The 25,159-nt window shown below is 46.2% G+C and overlaps 1 protein-coding gene across 2 annotated transcripts; it reads right to left on the reverse strand.

The window, feature by feature from the left end:
• Window positions 1-563: 563 nt before the first annotated feature.
• LOC5666840 (protein sprouty) lies at window positions 564-23,646 on the reverse strand. Of its 2 annotated transcripts, none has more exons than XM_061640935.1 (2): window positions 23,070-23,646; window positions 564-10,629 (listed from the first exon to the last, which is right to left on the reverse strand). In XM_061640935.1, the coding sequence occupies exon 2, from the start codon at window positions 10,217-10,219 to the stop codon at window positions 7,781-7,783; it is 2,439 nt and encodes an 812-aa protein (XP_061496919.1). In that variant the 5' UTR covers window positions 10,220-10,629; window positions 23,070-23,646; the 3' UTR covers window positions 564-7,780. The 2 variants fall into 2 exon arrangements, with proteins under 2 accessions (XP_061496919.1, XP_061496920.1); XM_061640936.1 differs by having other exon boundaries at window positions 564-10,632.
• Between the last annotated feature and the right edge of the window lie 1,513 nt (window positions 23,647-25,159).

The following is a 25,159-nucleotide window of genomic DNA, read 5'->3' on the forward strand; positions in this document are numbered from 1 at the left end:
TCTCGAATACCTGCTGGGAATCCTACGACGAAATATTAGTAAAACCGTGTCAGGTCGCCGTACTAGCAGTATTGGTTAATTATAAATAGTTGGTGCAAAAGTCCGTTACCTTGCCGTAGCTGTACTGCTTCTTCTCTCGGCAGCTGCAAACTCATGTCTTATTTCAAGCACGTTTATCAAAACCTACTACGATACCCGATAGGGCAAGGAAACACTATTGTTAGTAGAGATGGACTCCGGATGGATTGGCAATAACTTAGGACGACACCATTCTGCCTTATTTTGACTCCGGACGGGCTTGCTTTCGCCATCATCATCATCATCATCGTCATCATCGTCATTGCCGTCGTGGTGTGTGTTAGTGTTGGCGCTATTAAATTAACGATCTACTAAAAATACGACCAATGCAAAAGATCACGCTGGTCAGTGACGTACACGAGTCACTCTCTCCATCTCTCTCTCTCTCATCCTCATCCAATTCGATGGAGCCGCCTGGTTGCTGAAAATTTCTTTCCTTTTATTTATTATTTTTTTCAAAAAGGGAAAAAACTACACACAGAGGCTTTAAATTGGTCTTTATGTTATTATTATAAACAGTATATAGATAATAATTACAGTGTTGTGTTTCTATTTCATAAACCATAGAAATAATACAATACATATATACAGACATGTACAAAAAGCTTTAAATGGATGTTATTACCGAGTAGCAAAACTGATCCTCATACGCGATCGCGCAGTTTGCAGTGAAATCAAGCGGCTTACGTTCGCGTTCAGTGCATGGCGAAGCGATACTTAAACGTAAATTGGTGTGCAAGTGGTGATTAGTTTACCCGTTCCACCCGGATTGCCACAGTGGAGGGATGGGGAGCGGGGAAATTGGGTCGGTTATTCTGTTTCTCCTTCAAGAGCATCATTTATCAATGAAAAAATGTGTTTACTGTTTGGTTGTTTTCTTTTTTTAAGCTGTGAGGAAACGGCTAATACACATGACACACACACGTATATTCTGTTGTTTTAGTACAATGGTTCTAATGGTTTGTTTGCTATTGGGTTGTTTCGTTCCTATCGGACAATTTTGGCAACAGAGAAATAAACGACTACCGGCTGGTAGATGGCGGACATTTATGTTTAAATACTATTTAAAATTGTATCTGCTTTCATTGGAACATTGAGAACAACACACCCCGTTTGGCCAGATAGCTTGTGATAGCTAGACAATCATTCTTTAGTCGGTATAACTTCGGTTTCTCCGTTTGGCCGGATCCTGGTTTGCTCCTCACGCGTGTGTTGTGTGCTTTATGGTTCTTTGTGTGATCGGATCTGCTGCTTGTTCGCACCATTTACTCAGACAGCACTTATTACACACAGTTAATACAGAGCCTGTATGCGGTATGTGATAGTATAATATCTCGCCATCTCTCTTTCTCTCTAATTGTATCATCATCATAACAGTGCGCATGCATCGTAAATAGTAGCAATATATAGTAAATATCTTAGTTCATTGGTGTTGTCTGATGGATGAAAACATTATTACATTTAGGCTCGCCACAAAATGGGGTTTTATATACTCTCTGCTACTCACATCCTGCACACCCACAAATGACTAACGAAAATAAGCTATCGGCCGTTCGAAATCACCTCACTCCAGTCGCTATAACATGAAAATCGGTTTTGTTATACCACTTCAACATACACACACACACACCCACTCCACTATAGCTCAGGTATGTAAGTATTACAATTGCATTTTAGGCAAAATTACACAGTTACACAGGTAAGTGGTAAGTGGTTTTGTTTTGGTTTTCCGCGCTTTTGCTCAGTAACAACATAAAAAAAAGTTAATACATTGCAAATACAGCACACGATTTTCCATTGGGTTTGGTATTTAGTTGCGGTGTGTTTTTGTGTGTGCGTGTTTTTTTTTTAGTTTAGTTTTCTATTCTCTTTTGTTTTTTATTTTGTCCAATTAGTCGATTTTAGAATATATGGTTTCAACCAATACGCTTCACTTGTTCACGCCATCTCCTTTCCCTTATCCTATCTACCCACCCATCTGTTCTGTTTTGTTGGCTTAGTTTTATACACACATTTTGTTTTGTTTTTCGATTTCGATTCTTTTCCCCTATACAGTTTACACCTTGTGCACCGCTTTTGCTAAGAACAATGCTAAATATAGTTTCTCATTGTAAAAGTCTTCTTCGTTACCAAGTTTGATTCATCGATCATTTTGTTGCTTAGTGAGTTTACATGTTGATGATAGATTCCATTTATGTAGTTGTGTGTGTGTGTGTGTGTGTGTGTGTGTGTGTGTGTGTGTGTGTGTGTGTGTGTGTGTGCTTTTTGTTGCGTTTATTTTCAATTTGAAAGTTTATACTTTAACACTACCAACCAAAGGGACCTTTGTTTTGTTTTGCACAATTCACTTCTGATTCATTATTTGCTTTGTATTTGCTTCACATCATTTCAATGCATTTGCCTTGCTTGTAGCACTGCTGTACGAATTTTATTCGCCTCGCTCCCTACATGGTAGTGTATGCAGTGTATCAGTCCTTTGCAACTATTTCGACATCCTTTCCTTTCATCAACAACGTATTTGGCGTATCTTCTCTTGTATCCATCATGCAAAAGGATGTTGATCCTCTCGGCACACGATCATACGATCTCCTCATTTAAATCAGTCTGAATTGTGCGATTGAATGTTTAGCAGCATTGGGTGTGTGTGTGTGTGTGTGTGTTTTTTTTTGTAACTTTCATTCATTTATTCAGTTCAATAATTCCCTATCAGGTATCTTGAGGTGGTCGCGAATTGCCCTGCTGCTTCATCCTCTCCCATAGTGCATCGCAATCGCAAAGTGTTTGAGATTATCATCATCTTATCTAACGTTCGGTTACGACACTCATACTAATTGCTTCGTCACAATGCGTTTCAATAAAGGCCCACAATTTCGTCTTCTTTTTTTCATCTACTGCCAAAAACAAAACAATACAACAGCGGAAGGATGTGGAGGACAGTCGAGAACAAGTAGGATCCGCGGGATGAGAAGGGTATCGACAGGTAGAAGGTAGAAATCAAAATACAAAACCATAACCACAACGATGGTCTAAACGATAATCAATGCTGTTATCAGGCGAAATAAAGGGAACGTAGGAGGAAGCGACGGTGAAATGGTGGGGTGTATGAATGACCAACCAACCCAGCCAACAAAACCGCAACCGCGCACCGTTTGCAATTTCTTTTCTTTCCACAGCAAACACCGAGCGGTCGTTGTACGTACACACTCGGAATGAATTTGTGCATCTTGTGTTGTTCGATTGTTATGATTCGATTTGTTAGCTAAATAATTTATTTTCTCTTTCTCTTTCTCATTCTCTCTTTCTCTTTTTCTCATTCTCTCGCTATTGTTCTTATTATATATTACAATCGCGTTCATTACCTTCCAACGAGCAACGAAGCGCTTCACCCTAGCCGACCTTAGGCGCATTGCGCGGATGCGCGCGTGTTACGCGGCGGGATTGTGTCTGTATGTGTGTGTGTGTGTGTATATATGGGTGTGTTTAATGCTTTTTACAAGTTATGCTAAGGCTCCTTCGATCCGTTCCTCTCTTAATGTTTTAAAGCGTCATGGGATTTCCTTTCTGCTGCACGCGCGCGCGCGCACTTCCTCTCCCCTTCCTTCCTTCTACTTTCATAGGGCGTTTGTGTGCGGTTTTTTGGGGCACACCCGATCCTTCCAGCTTAGCCGATACATACAAATACATATACACATCCTTGTTTCATGCTCTCCTCACTACATGCACAAATAGGTCGACAGGCAGAAATGCTTAACATATGCATATGAAATAATAACTTTAATATGCTTCCTCTGCTTAATCGTATATAAACATATAGTATAAGACACGTACTATCTCTCCTGTTCGTGCCACACACACTTTACACTCGCGCACGCGCGCACGAGAAGGGAAAAGTGTGAAGCGCACCTATACACGCGTTCTTTCCCAAAAGCCATTACGCTTTTGTTACAATTTGTATGGTTTTGCTGTATAAAATACCACTTGGAAGTTACAAATAAGCAAATAAAACAACAACTATCCAACAACAGCCGCAACCCGCAGCGTTTCCAGTTCGCATGACATACATATATGTGTTTGTGTGTGTGTTTATATATATATATAAGGATCAACGATTTATTGACATTAAATGATCGAAGATTGGCTTCTGTTTCGAGATTAAAATAATAATAATAATAATAATAATAATCGTAATAATATAATAATAATAATATTAATAATAATAATAATAAAATAATAATGATGATAATAATAATAATTAAAAACGAAAAACATATCAACACGGCAAAACGTGCACGACAAGCGCGCACACATTTCGCTTTCCTACCATCATAATTCATTACTTACATCTGACATTCGACATCATTACTTTCAGCACTTGTTTGGGCCGATTTTCTTGCACTGCTGTATGTAATTTCCCATAATTTTATCTTGACCGGTTGTTGACGCATTTTCCAAATCAATTTTTTTTTGCATATACTTCTGTCCCGCATCTTCTCCCCAATCGGGGGGGCCAATAATCGGCCGCTCATCGACAAACACACCTGTGTTTGGCTTGTGTTTAGTAGTTAGGTTAATAGCGTTACTATTCATCTTCGCATCTCCTTGTTTTAATCTTGCGCTCTTGTTTACTTCGTTTTCACTTTTTATCCTTCTCCTTTTTTACAACACTATAATGCACGACTAGATAATACTGGAAATTAAATCCTACTCGAAATCTTGAGTTCGCTTGCTTTGTTTTATCGGTTTTGTTTTTTCACCTTTCACCTTTGCTTGTCTTCTTTTCGTTCTGTTCTGTTTTGTTCGCTTCCCTGCTCCAGCCGGATCGCGTTCGAGTTTGTGTGCTGTGCGTGTGAAGTAGTAGGAGGATAGATTTGGGGGATTACGGTGGTAATAGAGGGTGTTAGAATGGTATAGCAACAGGATACTACAGCTAGATCGTGCGTGCAACCGTGGAATGATGGATGGAGAATTGTACGTGGTTATTAAACGCTATTGAAATAAGTTAAAGTTCGTCCAAAAGGTCCAACAGCAGCAATGGGTGTTTTGGAAACGAGTTACATACACTAAGCGCTTGAAGTAGATGTGCTCCGTCAAATGAATTCGTTTGTTTTGGCGATTATCCAACAAAAGCTATCCGATGCATGCAATAGGCAACGGTACATCGGCATCTAACAAATCGAGGGCATCCGGTCGTCGGTGTGGACACATTTCTATTCACCATCGTCAAAACAACCCAAAGGATCAAATTTGTATATTTACACACTGTGTAAAATAAAAATGCGCTCTAGCAGTGTTTGTGTGCTGACTGGTGATCTGTGATCGAGTGTCCCCCCACACCCTAAGAAAAAGGGAGGGGAAACAGGAAACTTTATGAATGAATTTTATTTTTAAATTTTCATCTGCCCTTTGCCGCCCGGACCGGGTGGATTTTCCGACACAAACTCTCTCTCTCACACACACACACGTTTGCTTGAAGCGCAGAGATAGAAACGGACACTGTGGCGCACAACATTTCACAACACACCATTTGCGCACGTACTGCCGAAACTCGTCCCACACATTGCATTGGCACTGGGATAGGGTGGCAGCACTCTGGTGGTGCCGGATTTGTGGCAGAGAGAAATCGGTCAAATTCCTATTAAAAAATGGACGTAATCACGTTCTAGGCGTGCTGAGGCCGCGAAGAAACCCGAAGAAAACAAAAACCCAAAATACCGGAGGATTTGCACTATTCCCGGGTCCCGCGTCGCGATCCTACCGATGACGCACGTGGCAGGGGGGGAAGGTTTAAGCGATGAACCTGTTGGCGGTTTGGCGCAAAACCGTCACCCGTTCGTTTGCTTACGTTTACGTACGTTCTAGACGATCATGATGATGATCCTCACGAAAGCAGAACAACGGCGTAGCATGTGATCCATTTCGCAAAGAACAAACAAAAACAGGTTGAACGCGATGGAAAACACGCGGAAACGATCGCGCGCGCGCGCGCACACACACACGGCAATGCTGCGTGTTTGGCTAGCAATAACAAAAAAAAAGATCATAATAATATTGACGATGCATTTTGGCGGGAACGAAACGTGTGTACATGCACTGTAACAATGCACAGGGTACGGCAAGGATACTTGTTTGATGGCATTCTTTGCTGACGCTGTACAGGGCCTGCTGTTGTTGGTGTTCGGTTGCCTGGGTTGCGCTGAGAGATCCGCTTCCCTTTGGCCTCGGATGGGTACAGTAAAGAAACACAGGGACAATATTAGTTTCTAGGAAACATGAGTCTCGATTTCGAAACAGAGATCCTTAAAGGGAGGAAAAGAACGAAAACATACACAACACGCACACGCACACAAAGTGCGGTATGGTGGTTTTCTCTGTCTGGCACAGAACAAAAAAATGCAACAACATATTCCACCAGTTCATACGCACACACACACACACACACACCATCGCGTATACGTGTGTCCGGGAAGGCAGGAATATGAGATGCTGCAAAGAATATTCCCGGTACTGGGCAGATGAGAGAAATCGTTCTCGTGCTTTGATGCCCGCATCGTTCCCGCTTTGTTTAACAGATGGTACACGCACATCCCGCCGGGGGCGCGTCGGATCGGAATTTGGTCGAGTTTGCTTTGCGCTCTTCGCCTCGGTCGGATACACCGGTCCGATGATCAGGTATTGGAACAACGAATCCTCAAACGCATTGCCACACGTTGCCAGAGCATGGCACAATAATGGTGTGCTGGTTGCCCTCTCCGGCAGTCCCTTTGCCCTTGGTGATTGGAATCAATATGCTAGCCATTGATGAAACATTTGGCTTTTGGTGCGGATTTTTTTCCTCTTCAATGCTAAGGCATGCACGCATACATCATAAAGGAGCAGGAAAAGGAGCAGGAGAAGATTGAATGCTTCATTTCTTTCGCTTCCTCGAAAGGCAAATTAAAGGCTCAACGCCATTTGGAAAGCGCAGGGCCTTGACGACATGTGCCCGGGACACATTAGAGCCAAGCTGGACCAGACTGCCAGAAGTGCCATCCCAAGCGAGATGTACGATCCCAGTGGAGATGAGATGATCTCCAACTTCCTGCTCCTTCGTTCCTGGCCAGGTGTCGAACATGATGAATGGAAACTAACTAACGCATATGCTGTTGTTGTTGTTGTTGTTGTTGTTGTTTAAAACCAATTTACAATACCACGCGTACATATCATTCTACTCGCAAAGGAATGATCCAGTTTGATCCTTTTGCATCTTTGTTTAAACAAAAAATGAATGAGTTAAGAACGTGAGAAGGGAGAGGGTTTGAGGATGGAAGGGATTGTTGTTGGCTACAAAAACACACAAACTCGAACGCTGAATATGACATACGATCTTCAGAGTAGCCTCCTGGAACGGAAGCACATTCCTGCATAACAGGGTCCAACGGTAGAAGTAGTAGTAGCTACAAAGCACTAACGGGAATCAGAAAGAGGACGGTGTGTTGCGGGGTAAGGATAAATGGATGAATGGACAACGTTTGAATGTATGCTCATTCTACAGGTGCAACATCATCATGATCATCGACGAATCGTCATCGGTGTCGTCATCGCTATCATCGACGATCGCATCCCGAGCGCACCCACAGTTACTGCTGTACTCGTCATCACCGTCCATTTCGTCACTGCCAGAGTGCTTGGTATGATCGCCGCGCGACCAACAGTCCCACCACCGTCAGTAGGTATCGTTGCTGGAATCGAGTAGCCGCTTCTCGGGCGTGGTTAGGTCGGTGGATGTACCCGAGTGATGCTGGTGGTGCAGATGGTGGCGCAAATGGTGGTGCAAATGTTGCAGTGGCGAGTCACCATCGGCCGGATCGCCCTTCACCCTTGATTCGTGCTCTTCTAGACTGCCCACACTCACTCCGCCTCCGTTGCCCCCACCACTAGCAAACATGGAACCGTTGAGGATGCCGCCGGCTCCGCTCAGTGCGCTTCCCGGTGGGAAGCTGGCCGAAGGAGCGGCGGGATGCTGCGTGCAGCGGCAACCGTGGCGGGAATGTTTGGCATAACAGCGGGCACAGATGGCCACGCAGCCGCGCATCGGCCAGTAGCACCAGAGACAGGGCAATGCCACCGAGAGTGCCCCCAGACAGCCCCAGCGGGTTGTACGCTTGTGCGGCACACAGGAACAGGGATCGTCGGCACACGACACGGTCTCCGTCTCAATGGTACCGTCGGGACCTACCACTTCCCGCTCGAACTCGTGCTCCTTCGAGCAGTGGTAGTAGAGTGCCTTTACGCAGCACAGACAGGACGCGTAGTCGATGATTGTTTCCGCACTGCACAGGCAGCTTTTGTCGCAGAGCCAGTGCGACGGCAGTGGTCGCGGTTTTTGACACTCCTCACAGCGGCAGCGCCGACAGCGTGGACATGTGATCGACCCAATGCCTATCAGACCGTCGGAACCGGCTGCCCCGACCGTGCCGAGGGTACCGGGCGCGCCACCACCCACCGTCGCCACCGCCGATCGGCCATGGTGCCGATGATGATGGTGATGGTGGTGCTGCAGCTCCAGCTCCAGCAGCTCGTGCCGGTCGGAGCTATCCTTCTTCTTCGTCGGCTGTTTGGTAATGATACTTGGATTGCGCGCAATTCCGCCAGCATTCGTCAACGATTGGCCGCTACCGGTGATCGTTGACGTGACGTCTTGTCGGCCCTCGGTACTCTTGATCGCACGGATAATGGAGTCACTGTTGCCACCGACGCCAGTGATGGGCGATCGTGACCGATCGTGCGTTGGCCGCGGCTGTCCCGTAATGACCGTCACTACGGCTCCTTCGCCAGAGAGCAGTGACAGGTTTCGAAGCTGTTGCGCACCCGGCGCCAGCCCGGTCAGGGCTCCCGTCGATGGAATGTTGGCACCACCAGCTGCTGCCCCATTGCCCCGGCCAAACGGCGTATCGACGTACTCGTTTGCAAGTCGTTCGTTCTCTGGCCTGGGCGCGGCCAGCGTCACCGGGGTCGTTGGGTTGGAGGAAGTGTTGGAGGCGACTCCGCCTACGATCGGTTGATCGACGGGGAGTAGTAGTACCGGTGGCGTGCCGGTGGTGGTAGTGGCACCGGTGGCCATCGATTCGGATGCCCCTAGCGGAGGAATACTTGTTAGGTGCGGATGCGGATGCAACGGTGGACTGGTGGCTGGACTGAGGCGACGGCGGGCAAAGGTGCTTCCGTGGCCGATGCTCCCGGCCGGCGACGTTGGTCGCTGGTGCGGCGGCAGAGGCGGTGGGGGAGGTGTCGTCGATCGTGTGTGCAGTGGTACCAGGGGTGCAATCTGCGGCCTCAGGAGTGCCGCCGTCGACGAGCTCGACGATACGGAGGACAACGTGGAAGAGTTGCTGCCGATGCTTCGATTGCTCTGCTGATGCGGATGATTATGATGATGATGATGATGGGGAGGAATTGGTTGAGGGGGAGGATGACTACTACCACTTCTACTGCTGCTACTATGACTACTACTATTATTATTATTTAGATTACTATTACTCCTACTGCTAGTACTACTGCTGCTGGTACTATTACTAGTGTTACTAGTGCTACTATTACTTCTACTACTGCTAGCGTTGCTTCTTATTAGGCTAGCACTGTTAAAATTACTGCCGGCGGTCGTACCCGGGCTCGTATGATTATGAGGATTATTATTCATAAAAATAGTATTATTATTACTATTACTACTACTACTACTATTATTATTATTATTGTTGTTGTTGTTGTTGTTATTACTTATATTATTGTTGCTGTTGCTGCTGATATTATTACACGCTAGGTTGCTGCTGTTGTCGTTGCCGTTGCTTAAATTACTACTACCTAAGATGCTGCCGCTTCCGCCGATCAGGTGTCGCGGTTTTGGTGACAGTTGCGGTGGTGGTGTCGGTGCTGTCGAGGCGGGTTGCTGCTGTTGATGATGATGGCTGCTGCCCCCATTGCCGGTTGCCCCGTTGCCAACCATCATCCTGCCGATCATCGCCGTCGGGTTCGGGTTCGGCGAAGCAGAGCTGATGATGGCCGACGGCGAAGAGTTTGGATCTGGCGCCCGAGGGCGATGGACGCGGGGCAACGATTTCGGGGGCCTTGGGGGCGCCAAACTAGTGCCGCCATTACGCCGATCCATGAAGACACCAACCCGCGATTGGTCGCGATCCTCTTTTTGCCGTGTGTGTGTGTGTGTGAGTTTGTCGCTGCTTGGACAGGCACAGCAAGCGTTTCAGCAATCGCTGATCGTTCTATGCTTTACGATGGCTTAGCTCCCAGTAGTTGGCACCGGTATCGGGATGCTGCAAGGATGGCGCCGTACGTTCGTAATGTTGTTCTTCTCGCCCTGCTCGTCGAAACTTTCGTTCGTCGTCTGCTTATCAATGCGTTTCCCTTCGTTATGCTGCTTTGATAGCAAAAAGAACGATGCTGTTGCACGCTGTGAAACGCCTCCACGTGGCGGATAAGTTTTCGTTTTGTCGTCTGCTTCTGCTTCGTCTTCATCAGCCGAAGATCATCAAAATCCGTCGTCATCGTTTTGTTAATCGCCTTCTGGAGCCAAACACCCGAAAGCAATGTTGTGATCGTTGTCCCGATGATGAAAGGCCAAAGGTCGGCAAGTGATCATATGTGAGAAAAAAAAACAAGAAGAGAAAAAAAACATATAATTATACGATGTTTATCATTTGTGCGCCATTTTGAAAGAGATCAAACTTATATTGTTTTGAGCCAATTTTATTAAGATAATATAAAACTATTAACTTATTTAACTTGTTGTTTTCACATTTCAAAAGCAAACAAATAGACAACTCTTTATGTTATGGTTCCAGTTGCTAGCGAATGTAGACATGGCAGAAACATACATATGCGATCAATAAACGTGCAGTTCTGTTCCGTTCAGTTGAAAAGAAAAGAATTGCCCATCAACAGAAGAAAAACACCCACACTCATTCACATTGAGCAAATTCGTCGATCAATTACGATCCTTCTCGGTTTCATTTGACACAACTGCCAGAATGGACCTATTTCGTACTATTCACTGGGATCCAAACAGATCCCAGCCTCGATCAATAACCAATTAGAATGAATTGATTGAGTTGCCAGATGAATTGAGCAAAATTGTCCGTCTCAATATACGTTATACGTGATCGTGCCAACCCTCCATGCTCAGCAAACGCTCAACGCAATCAATACGCGTTTAATACATTCACGCTTACATTTACACATGTGTGCACATGTGTGTTTAAAGCAGGTACAACAGAACGAGGAATCCAAACATTGAGCCAAATTCTCAACCACATTAATCATTATCCGCGAGAGTATCAGCATTCCAAGAGCGAACGTCCATACTTGCAGTAATCATACTTCGGAAAGCACCGCATACCGAAATTGTTATGGGTTGTTGTTTAATATTTTGCTCTTTCCATGGCTTTCTATCATTCATTCGTTGTTTTGCTCGTACTCTTTGCCATTCCCTGGCTACTTACATGTGGTTGTGTAAGTGTTTGGGTTTTATTTTCTATCAACGCGATCTGCACATGTGTGGTGTCTTATGGTGCACGAGTTTGTTTGCATTCTTTACATTTTTTCGCAAGTTGTGTTCAGACACATGGCAGCAGTTTGGTAGGCAATTAACCGTCGTCTTATCATTCGTGATTCTACCAATTGCAGACATACAAAGTTCGCAACAGAAGATCATGTATCGATTGCGCAATAAACGATGTCACGATAGATTTTTTACCAAAATATATCTGGAATATCCATCCGTACTGATAAGTTGTGTGATGATGATGATATTTGCTTTACTTCACTTTATCTTGTGGAGAAACCGCCGCTGAAATTCGTTTCGATACGAAAACAAAAAAAGATGAAAAAATAAACAAACAAACAAACAAGCTAATCTTAATTTGCATAGTTTCACCATTCTTCGCGAGATTCGAAGCGGCTCAGACACCTCGCGGACAGAAGGTCAGTGTTTCTCCCATCCCCATCGTTCATTTCTTTCTCTATCTCGCTCATGTACGCATAAATATCTTTGTTCTCTCTCTCTCTCTCTCTCTCTTTCTCTCTCTCGCTCTCTCTCTCTCTCTTTCTCTCTCTCTCGCTCTCTCTCTCAAGCGCTCTACCCAAATCCCAGGGGATGCTAAATGAACAGCAGTAAAAACAAAGCAACAGTCACAAAAAATAGATGAACGAATCGTACGAAACAAACGGCTACAGAAAACTGGATTTCGAAAAGTGGAACTGGAATTCAACATACAATGCGTTCGTGCGTGAGATTTCCATTTTTAACGTATGAATGAATGAACGACGAACTGGCGCCAGCATTAACACCTTGATGGGGTGATCGGTGAGCAGGTGGTGAGCAGCGCACGGTGTAAACTTGCTTTTTGCGTGAGACTTAACATTCCGATGTCCCAGTGTCGGACTCGGGGGTCTCGATGCTGTTCGGTCGCTTTTGCCTTTCCCTAACCTTTACAGCCTTGAGGTTCCAACAGATTGTGTACGCAGCTTTTTTTTCTCATTAAGACGTAAAATATTGAAACAACACGAAAACTGTATCGAATTTTCAGATAACTTACGATGGATGTTTGACTGATGTTGTTTGACTATGTCGCAAACAGATGATTTAATATTTGTCCATATGCGTTTGCCTGTACGCTGAAAGAAATGATTTGATAATGAAAATGTCTCTTCGATGAGTTACGACCTTGATGATAGACTTGACATGATCTTCACTAGCATTTATGAGATCTTATCAACAAAAACATGTTTGAAATACAACGTATGTTTGGAGTTACGTGCAAAACATGGTTTGTGATGGTTATATAGAATAAGAAAATTGTCCTTTACATTCCGTAAGTACTGCACCCTAACACTTTGCAGGGGTCAGCAACAACAGGCAGACTGAAGTTGAGCTGCTGCCCAGAGGAAGCGCACACGAGACTATTCGGAGCCATCATAAAGGACACCCTTGCAGATCTCAAGAGGTTCACTTTATTGACTTAATTGTCTTCCATGTGCGCATATGTGCGGCACCTCTGAACCGTTCACAATTCTGCCAGGTAGATCAGACCCGCTTCATAAGGTCATGGAGAGTGCAAAGATCATCCATCAGGAGCCTTCCGAGCAGTATACCTGTGATAGGCTTTGCTAATTTAGCAAGGTCCATAAAAGGACGGCTCTGAAACTGGAGTCCTGTAATGTGTGAAAGGTAGACGACAAGGAAGCAAAACACCATATTTCAGTTTATGCTATTGTTGACAAGGAAGGCAAGGAAGCAAACTGAAGAAATGTCAGCGACTTCACAAAACTAACTACTTGTAGGAGTGCAGCATTTGCTACTCGTGAATGGCGTGTTATGCACTGCGCTGTTTATAGTACGTAAACATGTTCGAAACCATCTCGAAAGGTTGAAAGGTTCGCAGGGAAAATGCATGCGAACTGGGAAGGGCAATAAAAAGGTATACCAGAAACCTTCACCGACCAACTTGGCGCAGCATACCGAGAGTGGCAGATTCTAACGTTTCGGATGAGTCATAAAATGCGATTCATGACGTTCTACAGCTGCCCAGTTTTCAATTGCATCCCGTCGATACTTCAAGAGGCCCTTGCTGGGTAACCAGTGTCTTCATTGTTTTTATATGATCGATCATTAAGGATGCTCTCTACCATCGCAAACGTTCACGTTCGACCGCCACTTGAAACGAAAGTGGGAAGAACTGCTCGTTCTTTAGCCGTATCGTGTCGTGTCGTGCCGTGTCGTGCCGTGATCTTATTCCCATGGTTTACGGATAGTGATGGAGCGAAGGCTAATCCTCAGCTCACATATATCGGCAGGTTGTTAACGTACGAGCAACATGTTCTAACCGGGGTAGAATGGCACATCTTTTCCTTATATATTTTTCTTTACAACAACCATAACAAATGCAAGGTGTAAGTAGGGATCAGATAATCCTGCACTCTCGAAACCCCCCGGACGGTGCAGCGTTACTGCAGCTGTGGAAAATAAAAACAGCCTTCCCGAAGCCATATCGCTGCCTGGTTGGCTATCTTGGTACGGTTACTAGGGTGGAGTTACAAAGAGGATGTCTGGCAAGTACAAGCACACAGCAGTGACATTCTGCAAAAGCTAAACCTACGATTTTTTTCGCTTTTGGGTGACGCTCCATTGTGGGATGGATTAATGTTAAATTCAAAGCAGCATTAGTGCTGGTGTGTAGCACAAGGCGCGTAGAAACCTGTCCGATCATCAAATTAAATTAGATCGACAGATTCCAGCAGTGTTTCGAAGTCTCCAGCCTTGAGAAGAATAGATAGTGAGCGTACGAGGGTGCTCCACACCACGGACAGAGGGAAAAAGTGCGTGCGTGTCTCCGTTGTACCTTTTGGTCCTACTATCCTCTTTGTATCTGTATTTCTCTCTTTTCCATCTATTTCACACACACACAAACACACGTACATACATACGCACAACCCCCCTTTTGCTTACTCTTTTGCTCTACAAGAAAGCACAAAGCTGGCGATTCTGTTGGCGACAACATGTTGGTGCGACATTCAGGCGACTTAGGAACGAACGAAGAAGACATAGACAGCCAGCACACGCCGCACGAAAGTGAGCCACCAGACCTTTAATTTGTTTCTCTCGGTTGCTTCTCCGCCGCGCCTGTGTTTTTTTCCCCATTCCAATGGTGAAAGCGGCCATTGAGCGCGAAGGATCGGCGTAGACTTCAGTGATGGTGTCGAGCAGCGCGGAATCGAAAAAAAAACAACCTTACGTCCGGTGGAATGGTGTGCGTGCAGCTGTAAAGAACGGGAGGAGTAGGGCGGAGGGAGAAACAAATCCTCATTTCGATCATCATCGTTTGTAATTATGTCCCCGGGATTGTCGATCACCGGACAACCAGCCGCCAGCAACCCAGCCGCCTGCACCATGCAGAGCGTGGTACCCCAACCCCTCACCCTCGCTAACCGTGCACAGCCGCGTTGTTTGCCTTTACACCAGGCGTGTTTTTTGGTCTTCTTATTGCTATTGTTGCTCTGTTGCGAACGGTTCTCTTTCTATCGCACGTTCGATTTGATCCCGTCGATCGACGATTGATGGAGTTTCTCCAGGAAACCCGCACCACAAGGGAGAAAAAGACACCACGGACGAACGAGTTCGAGAGCGAGAGATCGAGACGCCCGGCGACTGATGTGGAACAGAGCAATTGAACTTGTGCGTCCCTCCCGCAGAACCGTTCCCTCGCTTCCAGCGCGTTGTCCATGATGGAATCGGGTTTGGAACCGGATTTGCCAGCGCCTACAACACCAAGACGACGTCGTTGCCGCTGACGACGGTTGCGGTTTGGCGACTCTCTGGCGAGAAGATGAACGAACGAGCGAACGAGCGAACGAACGAACGGGAAGACAAAGGAAGCAGCACGGAATAAGCTGCTGCTGGTAGAGGAATTAAGGTGAACGTGTAACAGCAGAAGCTGCAGCATCAGCTGAAATAGACGACGGTTTCCCAGTTTTCGAACAAGATACAAAAAAAACCGAACACCGACAACCGGCCGAAGAATGAAAAAAATAAGGAATACATATGTATACGAACGGATGTTGAGCAAGCGTGTGCGTTCACCCAACCCGTGAGAGGGCGATTTAACGTACCCTGTTAGACGACGATCATTTGCTATCAGACGACGACACGAAAATGCTAAGAATTATTTAGAACATACTAAGCAAATGTTTTGTTGTTACTAGCAAATACGTATGTCGGGAGATAAGTAATTGCCTTTAAATCACAATCATTTTAATCAAAAAACGTACTATACCCATTTGAAGTGACGATGATTCGATGGTCGTTTAATGCCGATGATAGCTGCACCATCCATTGTGCCTGCTTCCAGTACGGTACCGGTACGAGATCGACCCAGGAATTGAGTGAGCTGTTGTTTTTATGTGCCAGGTGGGCTAGGGCATCGGACGTTGCCTGACCGTTCAGGGACGCCAACGCTAAGCGAACAGTTCCAACCGGAACAGAACACGTACACACAGCAGCAGAAGGCAAGAGGCAAGACACAGCAGCACACAGCCTAACCCTTCTTACGTACGATGAGCTGACCCGTACGCGTTTCCCCTTTCGGTTGCTCCGGTCGTCAACCTAACCTCCACCGATCACCGGATGATCCGAGTGCAAGCAGTAAACAAGGTTATCGACCTCTCCTTCTTCTCTCCTCTACAAGCAGTTCTGTTTTGGTTTTGGGTTCGGGTTCTCGGCCGTATATATATACCATCGATCCCCCGATCCGTTGCAGCTTCTGCGTTCCGCCCGTTCATCCTTTCGTCAGCATTTCGCTGGACGAAGGGGGCACGTCCAAGAAACGTTGCTAGAACCCCTAGGAAAAAGTGAGCATACTATCGGAGTGCTTTAGACGCCTTAAGCTTAAGAGCTGTTATTTAGTTGTTAAGTTTGAGTTTAGTTTAAGAACTGTTCCCGCGAGACAAATGCAAAGGAAAGCGTGTTTAGTTGATTTTGTTTACCAAAAAGGGTGGCTCGATTCAATTGTACAATACAAGTCGATAACTAGAAGAAAGATTGATGACAAAAAACAACATATTATTGAGCTGCTAACACGTGTTTCTCTGTGAATGGATCTGGGATGAGGCATTCACATGTTAAGAAAAATTAAAAAGCGCAAATTTACAGTGCATCAGACGCAAAAGTCGCGGATGCTAAAAAGCAGCCACAGAATAAAACGGATACGGCCAGCAAACGGGCTATTATTGTGGAACGATCACATGCAATAAGAGAAAAAGCAAAACGCACCATCGCACGCCTAAAATGCAATCGTTGCCTTCGTTGGAAGCACAGCACAAAACAGTGCATCGCGTCTCCGCCGTTTGCCATTGCCGGTGCAGCAGAAGCAGAAGGCAGCATATCCCATTTAATCAACACGCTTCCGGCGGAACGGATCGTTTCAGGCACGGAAGCTGCTGTTGGTTCCCACGGGAGAAAGTAGCAGTCAGTTTCGAGCGTCGAGAACGAACCTCACAAGCATCATATGTTTTCGTGCTCGCTCCGGTTGTTTGATTCATTCTTCCGCTTCTTTTTTATTATTTAGTTTGTGCAAAAGGACACACATTACAAAAAAAAAGAGAAAAGGCGTTTGCGGTGCCAGCTTGAAGCAGGAAATGAATGAATTGAAAGCGCAAAATGCGTCGTGTTGTGTTTCGGAACGGAAGAAACAAAAACAAAACACAAACGAGCCAGGGCAACTACCAGACCGGGCCAGAGAAGATGGAAAGAGAAATAACGAAACAAAACATAAAACGGAATTAATGAAAATGGTTTGCCCAAAGGACCGTACTCTGGATCGTTATGCTCCCACGCTTCTATTGCCTAACCGGAAGTGAAAACAGCGTAGGGTTTCTTCCCGTTGCTGTAATAAGAATCTTTCGATACGTCCCACCCCCGTCGTCTCGGGACTACTTTCTTTTTCTTTTCTCTTTTCACTTTGCCTTCATCACAGATATTGTGCGGTGTGGCAACGAGAGAAATAGAACATTGTACACAACCTTGCAAAGGAAAGGGAGATGGGCTAAGCACGCGCACTTTCGCATTTTTAGGCGTGATTTGTAAAACCCGTACTCCCGCGTACTGCCAGGCAGGCAGCCGATTTCCTATGGTGGATAGAAGAAGAAAAAACAAAACGCAACCTCAGTGACGCCGCCTTTTGGGCCTACAAAACCCTCGAATCCTCCACCAGTGCTCCAATCCGGTAGCTGAGTGAAAGAGTCGACCACATCAAGCCGAAACCCGCGTCACAGCTAACACCCACTTTCAGCATAGCTGTCTAATTTGAACAACTAAAAGTCCAAGCGAACCGTTCCACGATGGAATGTTTGGCATTAAAATGAAAATCTGCCATCAAAAAGACGTAAGACATCCTGTAATACATTGGTTTTCCCTAATTTATAAGGCTTGAAGATTGCCTTACCACTCCCAATCGAAGTTCTAGTGTTGTTCCTTTCTGCGCGAATCGCGAGCTTTGAGCGTTACCATCGCAACGACACGTTTGCACACACATTTGAAAGGCAGTCAGACAAACATTGCCACAGCTTGTATTTATTGGGCAAAAATTACATTTAATAAGAAAAGCCGTGCGTGGATTGATAAAAACAGGCTACGGGAATGCATTTGATGCGGTGGAATGTGGTTTGGTTTTAATCAATCATTTTTCGGGCACATGCGCAATGCAACGATGCACCAGAGCAATATCCAAAGCGAAAAGGATAATACTCTACCAGAACATAATACGAGTGCGAGTAAAGGAGAGAGAGAGAGAGCGAGATAGAGAGAGGGTTTACTAATAGCCGAATTTCTCACGCCACAATTCTCACCATTCACTCACTGCTCGCGTCCTGGCTGTCGCTCACGGCTCACTTTGCAGGCAAATTCCGATGTCGCCCACGCACAAAAATCAGCTCGAGCTGTGGTGCAACGCCTTTTTGCACCGCAGAAACCCACTCAGCAGATGGGCGTATGCATTCAAGATGCATTATTTTAATGAAATTCTACGGAGTAGCAAAGGCACAGGAATTACAGTAAAACATATGAAATGCTTCGAACAGACGATCTCTCGCCGTGGGTTGAAATCGTTGCGTAGGGGAGGACGAGGAAGAGCCGAAGGCAGGCTTCGAGAACATATTTCCTCTTAATCTCGTGTCCAACGACATGAATCAAAGCCATCAAATCAAGCAAATGAAATTAAAACGGAAAAGAAAAATAAATAAACACACAGCACCCACCCCCCGCCCCGCCCGCCATCGAAATAATACATGCCAGCAAGCAATAAACAAAAACTTTACGATTTGCCACGACTCAGACGAACGGGGAGTGCAGGCGTTATTTTTAACTGACCCTCGCGATACCTTCCCGCCAACACTGACCCCACCAACCAGACCCTTTCCTTTGCTGGCCGCTTCCTTCCCGTTCAAGGCAGACCTTTTTTTTGCGCGGCTGCATAGTGTTTATCTTGCCTCTGCCACAGGGAAAAGGGCCACAATCAGCAATTGTGTGCTCCGAACCTCCTCGCCGTTCCCGCTCTTCCGACGCCGCATTATTTCTTTCCTTCGCGTCCCGACCTTTCGTTTGTGGGTGAAGGACCGGCCACGAAAATCAAACAATGAATTCGCAAATCTGCGACGAGCTAACCTGGGCTGGACTGCTGATCCGCTGAGCAGGAGGAATTTACGAAACCGCACGAACTCGTGCGGCCGACGGTACCTGCGGACAGTCCCCACCAAACGCCAGGCCTGTAGACTGTACATTGCATCCTCCTTTTCCTCGTGTCCACAAACTCACACTGGCGGGTGCACGACGGGTGCCGACGGGTATTGTTGCCGGCAGGTTGTGCGTTCGTTCAACTTTTCATTTTACTGTGTTGTAACATGCCAGGTGAGATAGCCCCAATGAGTACCAAATTAGAAATCCCCAAAGCCAAAGGTAGTTATACAGAAACGAACATATGCCAGAAACGAGTGCAGTGAAACGCAAAAGAGTTTTTTCTTCTGTTTCTACGTTATACACAATAGAACCTCATTCAAACTATCGCGTGATATCCACTATCCTCTCCAACTCAATGATGAAAGATTGCCGGAGAACTTAAAGCGATAGCCCCGCTGGAAATCATGTCATCCGCTATGTGCAGTCCGTCCACTAGTATCAGAATCCGTGACCTTAGCACATGTACAGCTTATACGAAAGCCCTTCCACACTGGGCGGCAGCAGCAAAATGAATCTTGTTGGCCTCCATTTGACTCAACAAGCTGTGCTCAGTGCACAGTGCAATCAAAACCATCACAATAACGTCCATGACCAGTAAAATGGTGACAAGAGATGAAGCGGCAACTGGCAAAATGCACCGCAATTTACAGCCCCAGAGGAGCAGAGCGAGGTGCATACAGTGAACACGCAAAAAAAAAGAACTCTCACACACACATACACACATCCAAACGGCACGTAATTAATGCCATATGAAGATGGAAGAGCTCGCTCACGACTTACCACTTACTGTGGTTGCAAGGGAAGCATGCAGTGGGGCGCTTCGAGAGCGCTGGACGATCGACAGGAGCCGGACGAGTAACAATCAGTCTCCATTCAACAAAGAGCTCGCACTAAGAGTCGACACTCAAGAGAAAATGAACACACGAGCGCTAAAGAAAATGAAAAAAAGAAAGAGCAAAAAAACAGCGCTACGTTGAACAAAACAGAGGAAAAAACTGGTAGCCCTTGAGGAAGTCGCCGCTCACCCTGCCGTTCTCGATCACTTCTGTGCTCTCCCCTTAGACTCCTCTTACGGTGCCCTTCCCCTCCCCCCTTCCGTCGGTAGAGATTGGCCAGGAAAAGGGTTAGTATCAGTAGCATGTAATCACCATTCGAACGGCAATCGTTCGCTTCCGCCGTCGATTGATAATCATGAATCAAAGTCGCTGTTTTTGTCGCCATTCCTCTACATACTCTACCTCCTCTACACACACACACACACACATACACACACACATACACACACACATACACACACACTCACACACTCACACACACACACACACACACACACACACACACACTCACACACACACACACCGATATATTCGCCTCTCCCCCTGCTAGCACGTAGCAAACGACGTGGAATTGTGGACTAGGCACCCACAGCGACACTTCCTTTAAATTTATGCTGAACAAATGGTAAAATGATTGCAGCTACAGGTCACACAGGGAAAGGAGGCTAAATGGTGGGCTTGAGCGAATTGTCAGCGGATGGTAGAGAAAAGAAAGGAAAGGATTGATGAGGGAAAATGGGTGTGCATGTATGCCTGTTTCCGGAGCAAACCAGTACAAGGATGGCGTTACTATTCCTCGTTACCTTTCTTCAGCGAAATACAGCAACAAAAATCAGTCAAATGGAGATAGTTAGCGAACGATCGATATAAAGAGATAGTTTAACTGGGGGAAATTTATTATCTCTTCTAAATCCCTCTTTACCATTTGCATTACGCAGTTTGCTTTTGCATTGATTCACATTTCTGTTTAATTTACAAATACAAGCATTCTTTCAGATATGCACTATTATACCTTGTCTTGATCGATGTTGTGTTAATGTACTTGCGCTTTAAGTAATTTATTAAACGGTCTAGCGTGTCTAGCGTATTAAAGTAGTGTTACACAGTTGCTGGAAGTTTTCGATCGGTCAAACATCGGGAGCATCGGGTACTTCACCCAGCTTTCCTATTCGTTTCATTACTTCGCAAGATGTGAAGGGATGCTTGCCTATCTGCAGCACACAGCTAAACTTTGACGAACTTTGTAGTGCTATAATGATGATTTTTCATATGCCCAAGTCGATCGTTTGATTCAAGCTAGTATGAAAGCATGGAGCTCTTACATCACGTTAACATTGCAGATGCATGTTTGTGCAAAGAGAACAAAAACGCAACATCAGCCTTAACGAATTTTGCAACCACAGCCACCATATCCGTCACCGATGCCTAATGTGCACAATCAACGCAACACAAATGAGATACTTCCTCTAAGTTTCTTGCCGCCAACCCACCAACCACCCTTCCCCCTCATCCATCCCTACCCGACCCGACCAGCTGCCGCCATCCGTTCGCCGTTTGCGTTCGAGGCCATTCTAATCAACTTGCTCCCATCCCATCCTTCCCAACCCCAATCCCACACAACCGTACTTCCCCTCCCCCCCCCCCCCCGTCCCTTTCCCACACTCTCCCCTCGTCAACCCTTCACATCCTTCCACCCGGACGATGCAAACGTCTCGGAGTTGGTGGTGGCGGTGGCCGCACCCCGCAACAAACACATTCCGACGGTGCGGATCGTTTCTGCTCAGCATTCGTTTTCTAATGCCGCAACCGCAACTGTCATGTGGGAAGATCGCGACATGGTGGAGGTAGAGGCCAGTCGGTGCGCGGCGCGCGAAGCTACGACTAACAATTGTTGTAGTCTCACTCTATCAACAACGCTGGTACCGAGGGCGGACAGCTGCGAAGGGAGGAAAGGCGCCCAGCGGTTCACGCGGCACACGATACACTAAAGCAAAGGCAAGGCAAAGCGCGAGCGAAGCTTGCTTTAGTACACACCTAAGCGTCTTGGTAGTAGTGGATGACATTTTTCATTCATAAAAGAATTTTAATTCCGTACGGGTGCGCGTTCCCGTCCGTCTCTTCGGCAAGCGAGCGAACTGCTTTTTTGCCATTCTGTATTTCATGTTTGTGAGCGTGTGTGTGTGTGTGTGTATTTTCCCTGTTTTACAAAGCGTGGGATGTTTGTACAATTGTATGCGTGTAAGCATACATACGAGTGTGAGTGAAGCATTACTTTTTGCTTTCAATTCCGACAATCAGATCGTCAATTGATCGCCCGTCGATATGAAATGATAGAGCTTGCACAGTTGTTTTTTTTGTAATCGCAAAGCAGTGGGTACTAGTTGCCCGAATTGGATAAGAGATTCACAGTTTGTCGGTTTTCCCAACCCTAAATAGTTTCAAGACACGTCCGTTGATTTATAAAAATAGGTTATTTTTCCCTTATCGATGTATGTATCAGAGCCATTATCGGCTCTTTTTTTTGTAAATTGGCCAAAAAATGGTTCCTCTAGTCCCGGGTGAGATCGTAAAAAGGGGAAAGTTACGTACTGCTGCTGTTTGCGGAAGACGGTGCTGCCAAGAAACCTCGAAGAAAACTGACTGTTTACCCTTGGTTTGCGTGTTTGCGCGATAAGAAAACACGTGCACTGTACCGTCTCTGCACAGAGAACGCACACACACACACACACTGAGCCATGAAATAGGGTTACATTTGTTGCATTTGTCGCGCTTTTTGGAGTCCCATTTGTTTGTTATGCTTAATATTATTTGTCATTAAAACCCATTAACTAATGATAGACCGACCGACTACCCGCTAGAAACAGTACACGAATGCTACTTACATAATGAATAAGCAATTAAAGACGGTGTATTTCGGCGTTTTAGGGCTTGATCCGTCGCCAGCCGCTAACGGACGCCGCACCGTTCTGTCGCTGCTGGAAGTCGCTTTTCTGTTCTGTAGCTTTTTGCTTTGCCTTGGCGATACGATCGTGCGCTTCCCCTCGAGTGACACATAAACACTGGAAAATCGCACCTTTCCTTTTGCTTTTTCGACTTTTTGGTGCTTTCTTTTACACTTGCCCACACTGGGAACAGCCTACTATTCACACGTGGATTTACTACCTCGACTTGGCTGCTGTATGCGTGAGCTGCGTAGCAGAACACTAGCACTTGCACCAGAAATGCACACCAGAAAGAAGAATATAAAAAAACGGTCACCACAGTAACACACGTTGTCGTGAACGAAGACTATTCGAACACCTGCACAAATGCACCTGCGGCTGCTGCTGCTGCTGTTGTTGTTGTTGTTGCTGGTGCTGCTGACTGATCGATTCGATTCGGTTGGTCGACTTTCGAATGGATATCTTTGGATAGATATCGGCCGAAAAGCGAGCACTTACTTACTTACTTACTTTATTTCGCACTTCTTCTTCTTCTTTGGCTCAACAACCGATGTCGGTCAAGGCCTGCCTGTACCCACTTGTGGGCTTTGGCTTTCAGTGACTAATTGATTCCCCCCCATAGCAGGATAGTCAGTCCTACGTATGGCGGCGCGGTCTATTTGGGGATTGAACCCATGACGGGCATGTTGTTAAGTCGTACGAGTTGACGACTGTACTACGAGACTGGCTATTATTTCGCACTATAATATCGATATTTCGCACAACAAAACTATGCTGCTCCAACTCTCTACCTCTCGCGTCGTTGTAACTGGAGCACTTTTGCTTCACAACGCTTCCTTTTTCAACCCTTGCCCTCCACGCCTTGCTCACTGTCGTGTGTGTGGGGGGGAATTTTCGCTCTATTCAACTGCCCACCTTGCAAACACGCAACACACTGGCACTATTTTTTCCCTTGCACTGCTTCTGCTGGCAAAGCACACTCACTTGAAGAGCGGAACAGAACTCTTGCTGCTGAAGATACTGCTTCATTTCGTTGCCTCCGGGCGTCGTTGGTGTGGGGCCAATGGTGCCCCTTTTCGTCGGGTCGTGGTAGGGTACTCTGTTTTAAGCCAAATGCACACGGTATTCATCGTCGTACACCAAGCTCAACGTAAAAACTGCAACGCACGGAGCACAACACCGCTACTCGGTCGTGACACTTCCGGTCGAACAATTTTTCACTTTCCACGGCAAAAACATTCGCACACACGCACTGCCATTGAACGGTTGCCCCCGTTACTAGGCGCACACCGTGGACGACGCTTGCCTTGATTTTAACTGAACTGCCTCAACAGATCGGTTACTGCTGAAGGTGGGGGATCATGTGTTGTTGATGTCACCAACCCACATGCTCTTTTTTGCAACGATGATGAGCTTTATTTTGCGGCCACCCTCCTCAATATTGCCATACGCTTTTGGTCACACACGCACTCCGCGTTGGAAAAGCACATTCGCACATTCTTGTCGCTCAAGCAAGGACTCTATATTCATACAACAATCGCAGTTGGGAAACGGTTATGCTGTGTTTCACTCAATTTTACATTCCACCCGATTGGACGATTTTGGATGAGAAAAGGGCACACACTAGCCAGTACGCACTGTTGCAATGCACGCGCCCACACCCATGCACAAACACACCTAAATACGCACTCGCGATACGCAACGAAACACCCCAGCAGAGTTGAGGGGCGTATAGGCGAATATAACTCTCAGCAGTCGCTTGGCGTGCCAAGGAGGAGTCCACTGTTGCCGTCCCAGGGACTATTTCCGGTGCAAGATGGCTAGGCCACTTCCGGCTGTAACAATAGTTGGACCGTTTCCGCCACGATCGAGTTAAACAGCAACGGGGAGAGATAGACAGAGAGAGATGAGCGAGGGAATCCTGTGCACCTTCCCTATCGTGGTAACCTCAACAGTCGTTGCTCAAGGTACGTGCCGTGTGGGCTGAACGGCAGTAAAACACGTTCCACGCTTGCATTCGCACCTCACTG

Source organism: Anopheles gambiae, chromosome 2 (assembly GCF_943734735.2).
Source record: "Anopheles gambiae chromosome 2, idAnoGambNW_F1_1, whole genome shotgun sequence".
Classification (NCBI taxonomy): Eukaryota; Metazoa; Arthropoda; class Insecta; order Diptera; family Culicidae; genus Anopheles; species Anopheles gambiae.

Excerpts from the sequence above, each read along its gene's own strand:
- LOC5666840 (XM_061640935.1), bottom strand. The coding sequence starts at position 10,219 with ATGGATCGGCGTAATGGCGGCACTAGTTTGGCGCCCCCAAGGCCCCCG.